The 18262-nt window shown below is 32.4% G+C and overlaps 2 protein-coding genes across 5 annotated transcripts; both read left to right on the top strand.

The window, feature by feature from the left end:
* The first annotated feature begins 2046 nt into the window (after nt 1-2046).
* LOC100527125 (uncharacterized) lies at nt 2047-4114 on the top strand. Its single transcript, NM_001248349.2, is given in 5 exon segments — nt 2047-2146; nt 2227-2279; nt 2514-2563; nt 3553-3707; nt 3808-4114. Coding segments are annotated over 5 exon segments (468 nt in total). The 5' UTR covers nt 2047-2132; the 3' UTR covers nt 4004-4114.
* A 10556-nt stretch (nt 4115-14670) lies between these two features.
* LOC100811991 (uncharacterized) lies at nt 14671-17295 on the top strand. 4 transcript variants are annotated; one of them, XR_005887677.1, is made up of 3 exons: nt 14671-15647; nt 15857-16004; nt 16788-17295. XR_005887677.1 is itself a non-coding variant. In XM_041007723.1 (2 exons), exon 1 carries the CDS (start codon nt 14944-14946, stop codon nt 15469-15471), a length of 528 nt encoding a protein of 175 aa, XP_040863657.1. In that variant the 5' UTR covers nt 14671-14943; the 3' UTR covers nt 15472-15509; nt 16788-17295. The 4 variants fall into 4 exon arrangements, 1 of the variants encoding a protein (XP_040863657.1); XR_005887679.1 differs by having other exon boundaries at nt 15737-16004; XR_005887678.1 differs by lacking the exon at nt 15857-16004.
* The last annotated feature ends 967 nt before the right edge of the window (nt 17296-18262 follow it).

Raw genomic sequence — 18262 nt, 5'->3', positions numbered from 1 at the left:
TTTAGGCAAACTCCTAGCCAATTGTAACATTTCTTACACCAAACAAAGACCAATCACAAGAGGAGAAGATGAGAAGCAGTTTCAGCCTTTTCACAGCTAAAGGGTCATCAGCATTATTCATCAATAGAGCTTATGACTTTTCTCCTTTGTCTTGTAAATTAAACCTGGTGGGAAAACGATCAGTAACAGCTCTCCGAGCACATATTGCCACTTTCAAACGAATGAGTTTAGACCGCATATTTCTTTAGAGTAATCTGATATTAGTTACTGCCACTTCCTCAAGCATAAAGTGCAGATTTAACAAAGAATGATCCTGAAGTATAGTATCTCCACTTTTATACAGATTCAAAAAGAAAACACTCTACATGCAAGTGAAAGCTACTTAGTTTAAGTTTATAAATGTAAAGATTATAAAATATTCTTTAAAATAATATTTTTAAATATTTTTTTTATCTATTAGGGTTAAATCTTATAAGAAAGGACGAACAAAATTAAAAAAATATCATATTTAAGAACGAAAGAAGTAATTAATATTATAATGAAAAAGGTTAGTTGCACCGTAATTTTTTTGTTTTCATTTTTAATTTTTAATATAAAATTGTCATTTTATTTTCAAACGATTATTTTTTTCAAAGATTTATACAGAAAATAGAGGAAGAAAATCATTTCATTGTTTTCTGTACAAATTTTTAAAAATAGGTAACAGATTGAAAATAGGACAACAATTTTTTAATTAAAAAGTGAAAGAAAAAAAAAACATAAAATAAAAGTGTAGGTAAGCACCTCCCTAAAATGACCCTTATTTTGATATATTTTTTTTAATACAACATTTATCATGGAATAGAGAGAGTACTATTTAGCAGTCAACTAATTTGGTCCCTTGGACCTTTATGCATATAAAGAGTAGGGACAAATTTTTCTTCTTTTTTTTTTTCGAGAAGAGAGTAGGGACAAAATTGAGTTAGGTGCGTTAACATAAAAAAAAGTAGGGACAGAATTGATGCTGTACATTAACCTCAAGCATTAAACTGATTAAGAATATTAGTAACACTATTTTGAGATGGAGAGTAACATGAGACGATTGAAAGATTTTAATTTATAACTATAATTATAATTAATTTTTAGTTTGTGTTTCTTTTTTTTTTAATCCAAGTTTGTATTTCTTATATTATCGGAAAACAAAATCTTTTAAATTGTCTATTATCATATGATCATTACATGCTAAAATGTCATAGTGAATTACAGTTTTTTTAACACGAATTTTTTTATTTGAAATTCTTTAACAAGAATTTATGCATGCAACACATTAGAAAAAAAATCATGCAAATACACCTTATAATCACATGTTACATTATAATTTAGACATAAAAAAGGAGTCATGATAATAAAAGAGAGTAATTTCAATATATTTATAAAAAATAACAAAATAATATATAAAAAAATTATCACACAATTAAGTATGTTAAGATGGGCTAGATCTTGAAGTCCATGTGTATAGACCATCTGATGGCATACGTTAGTCCTTTAAAATGAATGTCTACATAATTTGAGAAATTAGTCTTTAGATTTCAGTTAAGAGATATCTTGGACATTAAAAAAAGATTATGAAATAAGATATTATATATGTTTATCAATTTATTCAAATTTTATCAATATATATTCAAATTTTCTGTTTTAAAATATATTTTTATCAAGTAATTATTTTCAACATTAAAAATAGTAAATATTTTAATGTATGAAACAAATATTATGTTAATTAAATAAAATAAATATATTATAATGAATAAATATCATGTTATATATTATGGATAAAATTGACTGTCCAACAATATTAAATACCATATTTTTTAAATATAATACAAAATAAATTATTAAGTATATAAAAAATAAATTAATATATTCAAAACATATTTTACCTTTATTAAATTTAATAAATAAAAACAGTTGTAAGCAGACCTACAAATAAAAAAAGCTCAAGACGCTGCAGCTCGAGAGTTGTTGATATCACTCACTCCTCAAAGCGCAGAACACACATTAAGAAACACTATCTCTAATATCCATCGAGAGAGTGACACAAAACCCTAACCAAAACGACACCGTGGGATCTGTTCCTCCTCTCAGATTTTGCTGCAATGGGCAAGAAAAAGTTAATGCTTTTCCTCTTCCCTTTCTTCCCCTTCCCAAAATTTGAAAACCAGTTTCTAATCACTGTTCTCACTTGCGTAGGTTAGATTCAAAGTCCGATCGCAAATTCGAAAAGAAGGTCCAATTTTATTCCAGTAAGTTCCTGGATCAATTTCTAAAATGCTTTTCCTTACTTTTTATTTTTATGATTACTGAGAAACTAAAATAAAATAAAATAAAATGCCATTGCTGAGGTGCTAGGCTTATATTAGGTATTATATCTGTCTTTTTTGCATGTGTATGATTGTGAAGTTTTACTGTCATTGGTGGCTTGCTGCATGTTGTGTTTAAATTTTAACTCCTTCCAATAATATCTTTTGTTATTGCAGAGGTGAAAGATGCTGTTACCTCCTTGAGTGCCCAAAAGTCTATTACTAAGGTGAGAATCTTATTTCAATGCTATTACTTTTCTTAAGTTGGGATCATTGAACTGTGGAAAGACTTCACTTGGTCTGTAAAATGGCTAAATAACTGTATTATGCCGGGTATTACAAATCATTGGTTTAAAATGTTATATTGTTCATGGACATGTTGAAGACTTTTCAGCTTTGTTCTTGTTCTCCACTTTACAACTTAAGATAGGGAAAGACTGGGCATTCTGTCAATGTTGAATACACATGCTTGCTCTCACAGTCATAATTGGGCATTTGTGTAATTTTGTTGCTGAAAGAAATATTAGGATGATATCGGAATTTTGATCGTGATGCAACATACAAGTAACACTCATTTGATGTGGCCACACATCATAGGACTTAAAGAACACGCAAGGACATTCTATAAAAGTAACTTGTTGTATTGATTAATATGAAAAGATGATGATACAAGAGGGAACTATATGTATTTATAGGAGTGTATTGAAAACTGACTAATTGACCAACTGACTAATCTCAACTAATATAACTAGCAATGAGTAACAGAGGAGTTTTAATTTCATTTTAAAAAGCATGTATACTCTTCCTACAAGTAATTGTTGATGAAATGTTGTGTACACAGTTGATGCATTGGCTTAAGATGACTTGTATACCTGTTTAATATTGATTTACAGGACACTGGATTTGAGACTTAAAGAAATTTTAAAATAGAATAACGTTTTATATATATTTTTTTCTTTTTAAAGGTAGACTTTCATGTTCCAATGTAATGTAGCAAACTTTTAAACTATCTTGAACTGATGGCTTATCTTTTATGGATTTTACCAGTTTTCTTAAATATTTTGGACGAATCTTTATTGAGGATGTCCTGAGATTTGATTGCTGTGTTGTTGTACTGACCGAGTTTTGTTTCATGTAAGAGATATGTGCTCCTCTAGTTTTATCACTTTTATGTGTCCTGTGTTATTGATTTTCTGAAAATATTGTCTTTTGTCAGAAAAAGAAAAAGAGCAAACAACAAAGGCGGCAGAAGAAATTGAAGGCATATAATCTATCTTCACTTTTAGAGTCCCTTCCTGAGGTGAAGGCATCAAAGAAACCAGGTTGTGCGAATGACAGCAAACTTACGTGTAAATCCAGGCAGATGCTAGTGTGAGTGTTTCCCATCATTATTCAATATTGCATTGCCAACTTATCATTTGATATGTAAGATTGTATTTGTAAATTGTAACCTATTGTCGTTGTTCATCAGATTGACTGAAAGAGATCGAATTTCTGCTGTTCTCAATGATCCTAACTTTCAAGCAGATCCCCTGTCTGCCATTCATCAATATATACAGAACAAACAACCGGTAGTAGAGGAACAACCCAAGAAAAAAGTGAACAAAAATGGATCCAGGAAGAAGAAATCAAAGGCTTCAACTGGGCTACAATCTATGGAAATGTAGTGTCTTTGTGTGGCTGCTATAATGATCAACTTTTTTTGAAGGTCTTTCAATAATTTTACTACTTCTGTAAAACATTAGATTACTCGAATTATGAATGCAAATAACTATGGTAATTGGTCACTCTATTTTGATAGCTCGCAGTATTTATTGAATAGGTGACTGAGACTTGCTTCTGAGCATTGCAACTTAATGTAGTTATTAGGAACACATGAAACATCCCATAGATCAATTTTTGATGAACATTGAAGGGTTATTAAAGAAGGGAGATGGTTCATTTTAGGATTGTGACCATCTTTTGATAATCAAGGCATCAAATGTTTTTTAAATTTATTTTTTGCCACTACCTTTGACTATTGATGATTTTAAAAAGTGTTCCGAAAATTATTTTTCTTCCTAGTGTTAGAAAATGTTTGTTAAAATTAGGAACACAACTATTGGTATGTGGGAAGGAAACGACTTTTTATTGATTGTAAAAGCTAAAAGCTAGCGTTTCTGTATTCTATACTCTGCGCATTACGAATGAAACGCATTGGGTGTGTTTGGATTAACATTGAAACCACATTGATAAGAGAAATTATGTGTTCCAATGCAAAAATTCAAAGCAACCACTACAAAAAAAGGTCTTTAGCAGTTTTTTTTTTTTTTTTTTTTTTTTGTAGTAGTAGTCATGAAAAATCGCCAGAAAATGTCACCTTACGCGTGTCAACACATTGGGGCTATAGTCCATTTAAGCGCTGAGGCCCATCTGTTCTAGCCTTCAAGGTTGTTTACTTTGGGACACTTGATTAGTTGATTTCTCTCTTTGCTCTCAAACTTCAACACTTGGTGTTTGTGATGAAGTAGAAACCATCACTCGCCTCAATCTTGAAGCTCCATTCCAATGACATCCAAGTTCGAATTAGTTGGAGGCTTTCCTGAGCTTAAGATTCGTCTAAAATGGAATGCCATTGATTCTTGCCCCTTTCCATGAACCCTAATTCCCTCTGCCATCGAAAGATACCTAATTTTCTCTCTCGATACATAAGTTCGAATAGTTTAACATATTGTGTTCCAACCTCTAAGTTTGTGCCTGGAATTGTAGGTCCAAATTTACAAGGTTTGTATGCTAGTGTGTTAAGACATAGTTTACAAGGTTTAGAGGGAATACTTTTGGATTCACACAAGCAGAAGTTAATGATTTTCATGTCCTTTGAAACTAATTATTTGTCTGGCCTTTATGCAATTTGTTTTCATGAGGTAAAATTTCTTTTCAATATCATTATCAGAAGATTCTACTTGGCCATACATGAGGTAAAACTTCATTACTTGAAGTATTAATCTTATCGTGCCTTTTAAGACTTCTCATGGTTACTTCTATTAGTCCAGTGTCAATGACTTGCTATAAATGCCTTTAAAATTGACCAGTTGTTAGCTTTACAAATGTGGTTTCTATTTCTCTCAACTCTTTCTTGTTTTTGAGTCATCTCATATATGTAGATGGCTAGATGCTAAATAATGCATTAAATGTTGCAAAGGTTGGATGCCAGATTTATACATATAATCGGCCTTACAAGAGGATCTCCTGATATTGTTGTTTTGACATTTTGTTTAGCTGTAGACCTAGCTACCTGATGATTTATTTACTGAAGCACTTTGGTTATACTCTGCTTGGTGATGTTTGTATCTTCCCTTTGATGATTTTAAATGTGACCCCTCGTGCACACACTTTATGTAACTTCCAAAGGTGATCTTTTTTGTTCATACCATTCCTAATATTTGGTGGTCATGTTGGTTGAAAGAATAAAAGCGAGTGCTCAAAATCCTCTGATGACATCTTTAAAAAATAGTGAGGTTGATTCATGCTATAGAAGGGTTTATTTTTGTTATGCATATGTGAGATGCTCAAATTTTTACTTGTGCTGGAGAGTAGTCTGTCTTTTCCTTGGCTCTTGCTGTTGTTGAATCACGAGATCAGTTGCTACTTTAGTTTCTTTAGCAGGTGAATGTGAGTCAAATGCTAGAACTGATGAGAAAAGCTTGTTAAGTATACTTCTTCCTTATAACATAAATATGCATCACTGATTGAATACTTAAGAAATCTGATCAAGCTTCATCATCCTCTCTTATTCTGCGTCATGACAACAATAAACTGCTTTTCTTTCTAGTAATTGATTCAAAGTTCAGATGCCTTTATGTACTGCTTTGGGACTTGTATTTATAGCCTGATTTGGCATCTGTATGAATGAAGGAAAATAACTTTATCTAAGTTGAAGATGCAGCACTAATTAATCTTCTCCTTTGTCCAGGAAACACAACTTCAAAGTGTCTCTCACTCATTGAAGACAAAGTCCTATTCTGAACCAGTGGGTGGAAGAAGGCAGAGAAGTCACCAAACTTCAGCTCGAAGATCTCGTTTATCGCGTCACTCAATCGCGTCGCTTCTCACATGCCCTGTTACTCTGTCCAGTCATCCTCATTGTTATGTGAAATGATTTGTAACTTTTGATTATTTTGTTTGAATATTCATCCTCATTATTTTGTGAAATAATTTGTATCTTTTAATTAACTTTGTTTAACCTTTGTCACATATTCCTAAATTTTCCTTTATATATCCACTATTTTCTAGCAACACCAAACCTCAGTGCCTAGTTCTTCCTGTCTATTAAATTAAATATAATGAATAGTATTTGTTTTGAGTAAAATAATCAACAAGTGATATAATGAATAGTAAAATATAATATTGGTTATTTTTAAGATATTAATAAATAAATATTAGAGATTAAATTTTTTGATTAATTTAAAAATTGGTTAATTGTGGTGGTTTCAAAACCCATGGAAAAAGCAAAAATTAAATAAGAAAAAACATTGTGGCGGTTAAAAATTACCACAAATTTATCGACAAAAATACTTGTGTTTAACTAAAAATTGTCACAAATATTTTTTTTATGTCTATAGACCTAATGGTTAATTATGACCGTTGGAAATGCAACTTGTGACAGTTAAAAATTGTCACAAATTTTAGTTTTTTTTACAATGAACTATGTTGTAGTTTTCATCTAAAAGTTGGTTGGTATTGGATTCAACTGGTTCCTAAACAAAAAGATTGTAACTTGAGTTCAATGTTGTAAGTCATGACAAATTGACAATCTAAAAGAGTATCCTGTTATCTTTCTCCCTTTTTTAAAAAAAATATTTTCAAATCTTCATATTTGATAGCTAAAAACACGAGAGCATTGAGCAACTCAAATAAACCAACTTAAAATTTTGTAGCAAATGAATGAAGGTGATTCAATGGTTTTCATTTAGGCATGCGACAATAACCATTAATGTGTTCAATAAGCAGGAAGTCATTAGTTTCACTAGCAAGGTGACGGGTGGGACACATTCTCATGGATACCAACCAATAGTTTAGTATGGTTTTGAGTTTAGACCGTATCCCCCAGTCTTAGCTTCTATAGAATGGTTGTCTTCCCTCAGACCCAAGAGGAATCAAGACCTACCATCAAAATCCTCTACTCATAGTCGTTCATGTAGGAAACTCTTTGTCAGTCGAGATATGTTCTTACCAATGGAACCGTTTAAATTGAAGTTGAAGAAAGAAAATTTGTAGGCACAATTGATGTTGATTTATAGGGTGAGAAAGTTCATCTGATAGAGACGTCTAAGTGCATTGTCATACTTGCATTATGAGGCCACAACATAATTCTCTTGTATTTTGAGTAGACATATCATAAAAACAGATTCAAAGACATGACAATGATTAGAACACGAGAATAAAGACAAAATCATGTCGCTATAAAATTAGTGAGCCTAAGCTAGCTAGCAAAAACATCCAAACTATATTGGCACCTTTTTGCTAACCAACTAGAGACACACCTAATAACATTAAGAAAAAAAGAAAGGAAAAAAATACAACAAAGGGGGATTGAGCCAAAACACATGGACAAAATTAGGTGAATCTATAGGAAGGGAGAGCAAATCTATTGCGCAAACACTTGCTCCTAATAAAATCGGGAGCTGAGTCCCACAAAAAAAAAAACCCAATCGAGAAGCAACTCCTTTATTAACAAAGAGATCGACATAAGTGTTCCCTTCTCTAAAAAAATGTGAAACATGCATAATCCTATCTTTACAGGAGAATAAACCGTTTAACCACCAAACTCTTATTTTTCAGGACTAAATACAAAAGTTATCGAATAACAATAAAAAAAGTCTATTGAAGATGCATAAAACACATAAATATTGAATCATATCATGATCAATATGATAATAATTAGTTATTATATATGGTTACCAAGATAAAAATATATTTTAGGATCATATTATATGTTATTAAATAATTAGCCATTAACAATTTAACATGGTATATGAACTGGAAAAAAAAAAAGAAAAAAAACTCGATTGGGTCAAATCGGACCAACTCAGTCCAGGTCACTGGGTCTGACCAAATCTGGCCGGGTTAATGCGGCTAACTGGGTTGATGCATTTTCGGTCCTTCACCTTAATCAGATTGTCCAGGCCACTGGATCCTGGTTGAACTGGTCTGATCGACTGGATTAGATCGATTTTTATAACTATGACATTGATACAACGATTGTCACTAAACGTAGATCCAAAGTGCAAGATGAGCACCCAAACATCGATATAAGAAATATATTAACTTTTCAAAAAATCATTTTGTTTGCCTTTAAACATCCATTTATGTTGTTTTAAATTTCAATTGTAGGATGTTACTAGAAAATCATAGACACAAGCTAGCATGGGAAAGGGCTCGATGCTCTCACCATGCAAAGATAAGGTGGTGCGTTCGATATAGTGGTTTTTGAGATATGTGAGAGAGTACCATAGGTATGCATACACTGGATTAAATTAAAAAAAGAAAAAAAAAACACCAAGCGACATCGTTTCTTTTCCTTCTTGATCTCCGTTGTATAGTACCTTATCGCGCCCACCATCTTCACCACAACATCCTTCTTGCACTTTTTGTCGTTGGACGCTGACAATAATCCTGTGCCACCCTCTTTTCCTGATGAGACAGTACACCACAAACAATTAGGACACCAATGTGAGATTTTTTCGGTTTTCTGATTTGGATGTAGTGCACGATAGGCTGACAATCTTTGAAGTTGAGAGCTCGATGGACACCTTAAATAGAGTCAGTGCGGCCGATGACAGTGTCGATGCAGAGGACTGTGGTGCGGAGTCCGTGGATGCATGATTTGGCAAGGTCAACCTCGTGATTCTCCAAACAATGTCTACCCTTTCTCTCCTCAACATCTCCGACATCATAAGGGAGGGAGAAGTAATCTTAGATCTGGAAAATAGGAATGGGAAAGTGATATACTCTAAATGGAAAAGAGGGATAGGTCTTCACCATCTAAATCCTGCAAGTTTGATAACCAATGTTTATCTCGTGAGACTCAACTGGATGCATCTAATGGTTCAAATGTTACAAAACCTTTAACCAAAATGCTTCTAGATCTGGTATGATATACTCTAAATGGAACAACTTGATCATGTTTTGAATTCTCATATTCTAAAGTGATTATATTTAAAAGAACAAAATGAAGAGAGATTTTCAATCAAATTACTTTAGGTTTCTTTTTGGGTTTTGAAGTGCTTTGTTCAAGAATTCGATCCAAAGCATTGCCACTATCAAAAGATGTATTATCTTCATTTCTTGGATTCATTTGCTTAGCGACCTAAAATTGTTTGGGTTAGAATTTGTATTGAATGAAATTGAGACTGGGAAGAAAATTTTGTATTCTTACTTCAATCCTTCCAAAAGCAATTATAGATGCCATTAATTTTTCTTTAACTACTAGGACATGTTTCGGGGGTCTATCTTCCATTGCTTTATCTTTTCCTTTCGAATCCTTTTTTGGTGATGGAATATCAATGACCTTCCAAGGTGTGATAAGTTAATTATTGAAATAAAAAAAATTAGGACACCAATGTGAGATTTTTTTGGTTTTCTGATTTGGATGTAGTGCACGATAGGCTCACAATCTTTGAAGTCAAGAGCTCGATGGACACCTTAAATAGAGTTAGTGCGGCCGATGACGGTGTCGATGCAGAGGATCATGGTGCGGAGTCCGTGGATGCATGATTTGGCAAGGTCAACCTTGCGATTCTCCAAACAATGTCTACCCTTTCTCTCCTCAACAATATTTGGTGGTCTTGTTGGTTGAAAGAATAAAAGTGAGTGCTCAAAATCCTCTAATGACATTTTTAAAAAATAGTGAGGTTGATTCATGCTATAAAAGGGTTTATTTTTGTTATGCATATGTGAGATGCTCAAATTTTTTACTTATGCTGGAGAGTAGTCTGTCTTTTCCTTGGCTCTTGTTGTCGTTGAATAATGAGATCAGTTGCAACTTTAGTTTCTTTAGTAGGTGAATGTGAGTCAAATGCTAGAACTGATGAGAAAAGCTTGTTAAGTATACTTCTTCCTTATAACATAAATATGCATCACTGATTGATTATTTAAGAAATTTGATCAAGCTTCATCATCCTCTCTTATTCTGCATCATGACAATAATAAACTGCTTTTCTGTCTAGTATTGATTCAAAGTTCATATGCCTTTATGTACTACTTTGGGACTTGTATTTATAGCCTGATTTGGCATCTGTATAAGTGAAGGAAAATAACTTTATCTAATTTGAAGATGCAACACTAATTAATCTTCTCCTTTGTCCAGGAAACACAACTTCAAAGTGTCTCTCACTCATTGAAGACAAAGTCCTATTCTGAACCAGTGGGTGGAAGAAGGCAGATAAGTCACCAAACTTCAGCTCGAAGATCTCGTTTATCGCCTCACTCAATTGTGTCGCTTCTCACATGCCCTGTTACTCTGTCCAATCATCCTCATTGTTTTGTCAAATGATTTGTAACTTTTGATTATTTTTTTAAATGTTCATCCTCATTATTTTGTGAAATGATTTGTAACTTGATTATTTTGTTTAAATATTCATACTCATTGCTTCGTTTCCTCTTATCGGTTTCTTCATTTTGATTTAGTCGTTGGAGTTCCATCTCATGTTCCTGTAATTTGCCAAAAAGAGTGGCAAGAGACATAGAAAGAAGATCTTTACTTTCAGAAATGACAGTTACCTTAGGCTTCCATTCCCTACTTAAGCATCTCAAAACTTTATTAATTAAATCTTCATTAGGAAAGATTTTTCCTAAGGAGGCAAGGTGATTAACTATGTGTGTGAATCTTTTTTGCATGCTTTGAATGTTCTCATTTGTGTTCATCTTAAGGAGTTCATATTCATGGGTCAATGTATTAATCCTAGATCTCTTAACATCAGTGGTGCCTTCATGTGTGAGTTGTAGTGTATCCCAAATCTCCTTTGCATTTAGACAGTTTGAAACTCTAAAATATTCATCTATTCCTAGAGCAGAAGTAATAATATTTTTGGCTTTAAGATTATATTGGACTCTTCTTCTATCTTCTTCAGACCATTTATCTCTAGGTTTTTCTATTTTTGTGCCTGTTGATGTGCTTCCATCTATTATGGAGGGAACATAAGGTCTTATTTCTATGGCTTCCCAAATGTTGTAGTCTATGGCTTCAATAAAGATTTGCATTCGGGTTTTCTAGTAGCGGTAACCCTTACCATTAAAGATAGGTGGCCTATGAAAGGAGTTTTCTTCGGGAAATAGAGAATTTGAGGAGGTCATGAATCTTGAAGTTGTGAAACTTTTTACAAGAAACCTGCTATGATACCACTTGTTGGATCAAGTGGCCTCGGAATAATTAAGAAGTGGGGTTGAATTAATTATGAACGTGTCTTGACTAATTAAAAATTTATCCTTCTTAATGTTACTAAATTCAATTAGGCTTTACTACTAAGTTATGAGAAAGTAAAGAACATAAACAATAACTTAGACAAAAGTAAAGCGGAAATAAAAAGTGCACAACGGAAAGATAAAGAGTGTAGGGAAGAAGAAGACAAACACAAGATTTATACTGGTTTAGCCACAACCCGTGCCTACGTCTAGTCCCCAAGCAACCACCGGTTCTTGAGATATCCAATAACCTTGTAAAATCCTTTACAAGCAAAGATCCACAAGGGATGTACCCTCCCTTGTTCTCTTTGAATAACCAAGTGGATGTACCCTCCACTTGAACTGATCCACAAGAGATGTACCCTCTCTTGTTCTCAGTATTACAAACCAAGTAGATGTACCCTCTACTTGTACCACAAAGGATGTACTCTCTAATGTGTTAAGACAAAGAATTCTTAGGCGGTTAGTCCCTTGAATCTTTGTAAGGAGAAACAAAAGATATCCCAGGCGGTTAGTCCTTTGAAATCTTTTGTTTAAAAGGAAAAGGAAGAATCAAAAGAATTCTCAGGCGGTTAGTCCTTTGAATCTTTTGGCAAGAGAGAGAAAGAATGAAGAAGAAGAATATCACAATTTTTTGGCCAATGAACTTTTCTTGAATAAAGAAAGTATTGAACAAAAACTCTTAGAATAATGCTTTGAATGAATAAAAGAAATCTGAAAGTTGTTTCTTTAAAATTCGTGTCATGGTCACATATTTATAGTCATTTAATGACTCAAGTTAAAAGTTTATGACTCTTGCCAATTTCTTCAAAACTAGTCATTTTTTAAAAGTTGTGACTCTTTTGAAAACTAATCATTTTAAAAGTTGTGACTCTTTTGAAAACTAGTCACTTTAAAGGTTGTGACTTTTGAAAAATCTTCAGAAACTAGTCACTTTAAGAATTGTGACTTTTGGTAATTTAATTTTTAAAATAAGTCACTGGTAATCGATTACCATCATAGTGTAATCGATTATACATCAACAGATGTGACTCTTCATGTTTAAATTTGAAAATTAAAACGTTTAGAAACACTGGTAATCGATTACAAGTATTGTGTAATCGATTACACAAGTTTGAAATGATTTGAAAATGTTTTATCACAAGTTATGACTCTTGAAATTTGAAATCTAACGTTTTAAAACATTGGTAATTAATTACATGCTTATGGTAATCGATTACAACTTTGTAAATCAGTTTGAAAAGAATGTTGACTACTGGTAATCGACTACTGTCTTCTGGTAATCGATTACAAGAGAGTAAAACTCTTGGTAAAAGATTTTTCTTTGAAAAATTCTTTTGAACAAAATTGTGTTATTCAATATTTTGAAAAACTCTTTTAATACTTATCTTAATTGAGTCTTCTCTTGAATCTTTACTTCAATCTTGATTCTTGAAACTTGCTTTAATTGAGCAACTCTTTGATTCTTGAAACTTGTTTGACTCTTGATTCTTGACTTGAGTCTTTGGCATCATCAAAAGAATCTTGGAAAGCATTGCTTCCACAAAAATAAAACCTACTAATAATAAATAACTAATATAATTGTCTTATAATATTAGCTTACATTAATTATTGGAATATAAAATTTCAGCACCTATCACATAAACTAATTATATTTTTTTTATTTGTAATGACTTGAGTTTATATTATGAATCATTGTATTTGTATGACTTATTCAATTGAATGACATCTAAAATTAGTTTTAAATTTAAAATTAGACAAAAATATGTAAAAATATATTGTTGTAAAGTAATAGTTATTTTTAGAAGACGAAAATGAGACAAATATACATTGTCTTATTGACCTTTTCCGGTCATGCCTATTGAAAATAATCACTTATATATTATTTGGTTTTAAACATTATATATTTAGATAAGATTAAATAATCTTTTAGTTTTTTATTTTAACTTTATTTTTTATTTTTTTTAAATCACTTTAATAATTTCACATCACTTTATTAGATCAATTTATCATATAATATTATATTAATATATACAAAACAATTTAGAAGAATGCATAAAAAGGAGCACGATCCGTGTGAAGACACGAATATCATACTAATGTAAAGTCAAAATATTAGGGGGGAAATATAGGTTAGACTAACCCGCAAGGTGAAAAATTCATCCCATAATTTTTATCAAAACAAAAGATAAATATTCTAATTAAAAATAATTTAATTGCTCCTCATCTAATTATTAATACAAGACTTATTTTCATCAAAACTATTATAATATACAAAACTATCCAACAAATTTGCCTATAACATAATTCTCTAGTACGTACAAGAATTAATTAGACAAATTCTTAATTAATTATATAATATTTTAAGGGCTTAAATATATTTTACTCTCTTTGGAATAAGTGAGTTTTGATTTTAGTAGTTATAATGTTTTTTCTTTGATTTTATTCTTAAAAAAATCTCAAATAATTATTTTTGTTTTCTATTATCATGTAACACGCTTATATATGCATATTTTTAACAAAAAGATTATTAACCATTTCAGATGACATCCAGATTATGTCAACATATGTGATACTTCTGTGTTTTGAAAAAGAAAATTAAATAGATGTTGTTTACTTATCTCAAAATGAATGTTGTAGACCCAAAACAATTAATTATTTTGAATTTTGAAGAGATGAAAATGAAAGAAAAATATTTTACTGGAACTAAAATAAAATTCACTTATTTTATAGTAGGATCCCAAAACAGTATTTTAGACTTTAGAAAAATGAAAAATAGAAAATAAATTATAGCTAGAGACAAAAATCAAAATTTGTTAACTTTATAAGACTAAAAACATTTAAGCCGACATTTTAGTTACCAAGTTTTAATTAAGGGAAAAAGAATGAAACGTGGCAGCCAAGTGTGAAACTTATACTAAATTTTCTTACACAAATTATCATTCTCTCCTATTTTTGCGCAACCAAAGATACCATAATAATTCCAATAGTAGTATGGATGACATTAAAGAGTAAGACGTAAAGACCAAATTTTTTAAGGATTAATCCTAAGAGAAATCTGAAATCCGACCGCATAGAGTGAAACACACACACACACGGTCACTGCCCAGATTGGTCCACAGAACAAAGAACACAGACAGCAGCAAGGTCAAAAAAATTGTTTCGAATGGCAAAAGAAGAGGAACAACAACAACCCACTTCACCGATGCACCCACCTTACGCTTACACCATAATTCTGAACATCTTCAGCAAGAGAAGAACATGGGCGTGTCTATTTCTATTGGTCTACGGCACCCTTTTGACTTCTTCGTGGAACTTCCTCAAATCCACGCTTTCTTGGTACAATCTGCAGGTTGAGTCCTCCACCACCTCGGCGTGGCCTGCACTCTATGCTTCAGTGCTTCTGGGCACCGTGTTTGGGGTACTTTCCATGGTGGCGGCGCTGGTGGTTATGGTTCCCGCGCTGGTGGTGACGTGGATCACGATTGTGGTGCTTCTGGCCTTCTTTGGGAAGCCTAAGAGGACCCTTGTGGTGGAGGGGAGGAAGATTACGAGGGAGATTTTCGGGTTTGTGATGAGGACTCTGCTCAAGGAAGGGAATTTTGTGGCTGCGGTTTGTGCTGTTTTGGGGTACTTTGCTCTTGTTAGAAGGAATGGGACTCAAGGTGGGGTTGTTGTTGTTGGTGAATCGTGAGTGATTGGTGTTTGGTGGAGTGGTTGTTACATGAGTTGGTAAAGTGTCTTAATTTAATCTCTTTTTTTCGTGGGGCGCTTAGAGTAGAGGTTGATTACAATAGGTGAAAGAAGGAACTTTGCAAAATGTTACTTACTGAGATATGTGTAGATGCATAGCTGCTTGATGATGACAGGGTAAATCCCTTCCTGTGTATGCTCTTGATTATTCATTAATTCTTACTACCACTTACAAGCTGATTTTTTTTTTTTTTCTGAATTTATAGATATGTGATTGTGCTACTGAAGTTCTTGTACTCAATTTTGCTAATTGTTTATCAAATGTTTCTGAATTTGGAGTGTTCAACTTTGGATTATCTGATCGAGCAAGCGTTTGTGCCTTTTAGGTTTTACGCTTGAGAGATTGTGGACAGTACGATTGAGGATGATTGGGTCTTTGATCCTTGGACCCAGCATAAGTGGTTTTTAGAGGGCATACTCAATAAATAGGAGTGACCTCTTTTGGTCATGTCAGGTCACACATAGTAGAGCTCTGTAAGATTATGTCTATTATTCCTGATATTGTATTTAATATTAGAATATCATGTTTCCTATTAATCGGTAATTGATTCATGTTGTAATCTCACAAGCTCATTGATATTACTTGAGTTCACTGGCTTTAGGAATCTTCAGCGAGTGAATTCGCTAGCGTGAACAAAATCAAAACTTAGAACCCAAAAGAGGGGGGGGGGGGGGTGAAAATATCTGAGGTGTGGGGGATCTTTGGTATGAGTATTCTAGTCAAATTATTAGGGAGTTGAGTCAAAATGACTTCACTGAGAATCTGATTAGAGTTTTCAAGTTAGCTAAACCTATTGAAAAGACAAAGGGATGTCCCTTAGTTGTCATGCCTAGACAGCAGAAATACCATGTTGTCTCTAGCAAAACATGAATTATTCAGAAACAACTTCTATTCGAAGCCAAGTTTTGGTTGGAACATCCTTAGAATAGCAGAGTTAATCATTGAACCATTGCCAAATTATTTGGTGATAACAAACAACCACCCATCTTACCACACTCGTGGCCACGATTTCACATTTTCACCAAAGATATTACCAACTAGTCAATGTTGTTGTTATCAGTATCTGAAAATAAATGTTTCTAACAGAGAAGATTTTATGTATGGACCCCTTGGCATAAGATATGTGGGCTATTGATATAAGGAAGAGAGAGAGAGAGGGAGAAATGTATGGTTGTGAACTTGTGATGAGATGTCTGTAAATAACAACATATTTGGCATCTGAATTCTGACTATTTATTATTCTAAATTCCTGACAGGGTTTATTTCACTGATATTGGGGTCAATGAAGTTGTTTTGAAAGTTACCAACCACCAGATTCTTTACTCCCAATTGTTGCAAACATCATGGAGAAACGCCTTCCATCTCATCACTTTATTTGTCCTCAATTTTCTTCTTTGCTCTACTAGCCCAAATACCCCTGAAACGGAGTAGCTAAATTACTTGGAAAATGGGGTCCAAATCTTATTTGGAAAGACATATAATATTTGAATTTGGAATTTGATGTCTTCTTGCACATGCCCAACCCAACCACACTTTTGTTGCAGATTATCTTTGATTGCTACTTCTTCTGCAAGCAAGCAAGACAGACCAGAAAAGATTCATTTGCTCCACATGGACTCCAAACTTTCTTTTCCCCTTTTCTTTTTCAATTTTGGTTAAAAAAATTGATAATCTTATCTAAGTATACCTTTCTACAGTTCTATCAGCACTGGATTCGTTGTATCATTGATTGTGATTTTTATTTTTATTTTAAAGTTGACATAACTAAGTTTACCTGCATGTTTGACAATAACTTAATTTGTAAAAAAAATACTAGTTTCTGAAAATCCTTTTAGAAATACAAAGAAGTAATTATTATTTTTTAGATAAGAAGCACCAAATTTATCATAGTATATATAGATTAATCAGAAGTAAATAAAATAATGTAAAAAGGAGACAAGTCTCCGTAAGGACAAAAATATATATCCTGGTTTTAATTAAAGAGTGGAACTACCCCAACACCCAAAAGCCGAATAAAAGAATCTACTAATCTGCACAGAATCAATCATTAAAAAATAACCACAAGTAATTGTATTCCTTTCTTAAACGTATAGATCTAGAGAAACTTTATACTGTTAATTGTTTCTTTGCTTCATTCTAGTGGCAAGTGTCCCAGTGCCTGTTGTCATTACAATATACTGAAGTAGGTAAAATTAAGCATGTGATGTATTTACCGACACTCCCTTATTTCTGCAATTTTGTTTTTTGGGGGTCCATTAATAATAAATTTTGTTTGAATAAACTTTTTGATAAATACTTATTAGAAAAAAAAAGTAAAATGAATAAATTTAGAAGCTAAAATCCGCACCTTAGTAGTTCTTGGAGAAGATAAATGAAATTTTTTTATATAAAAAAAAAATTAAGTGCGTAAGATGATTTAGTTTATAGGAGAATTTTGGTTCATTTTATCATTTTATTTTTTCTGCATATAGATAAAATTATTAAAATAAAGTCTAACTATTCATAGGTTTGGACTTGGTAAGAGTTTAGAAAAATAAGCCCAATGTAAGCCTGAAAATGAAAGGTTCACTAAATCACTAACAAGTCATAACTAATAACTAATAAAAAATACAAATGGTCATTTGTTTCTTTTAACAAAGCGGTTTTTCAGTTTTTTGTTACTTTGGGGTCCTTTGATTTACCATAGTGATTTCTCTAGTTTCATGAATTTTCTATGGTCGTTGGACTAGGG

This window comes from Glycine max, chromosome 12, assembly GCF_000004515.6.
Source record: "Glycine max cultivar Williams 82 chromosome 12, Glycine_max_v4.0, whole genome shotgun sequence".
Classification (NCBI taxonomy): Eukaryota; Viridiplantae; Streptophyta; class Magnoliopsida; order Fabales; family Fabaceae; genus Glycine; species Glycine max.
This window is presented reverse-complemented; position numbering and strand designations above follow the sequence as displayed.

What these genes read in the sequence shown, in the direction of transcription:
- LOC100811991 (XM_041007723.1), top strand. Translation starts at nt 14,944, where the DNA reads ATGGCAAAAGAAGAGGAACAACAACAACCCACTTCACCGATGCACCCA.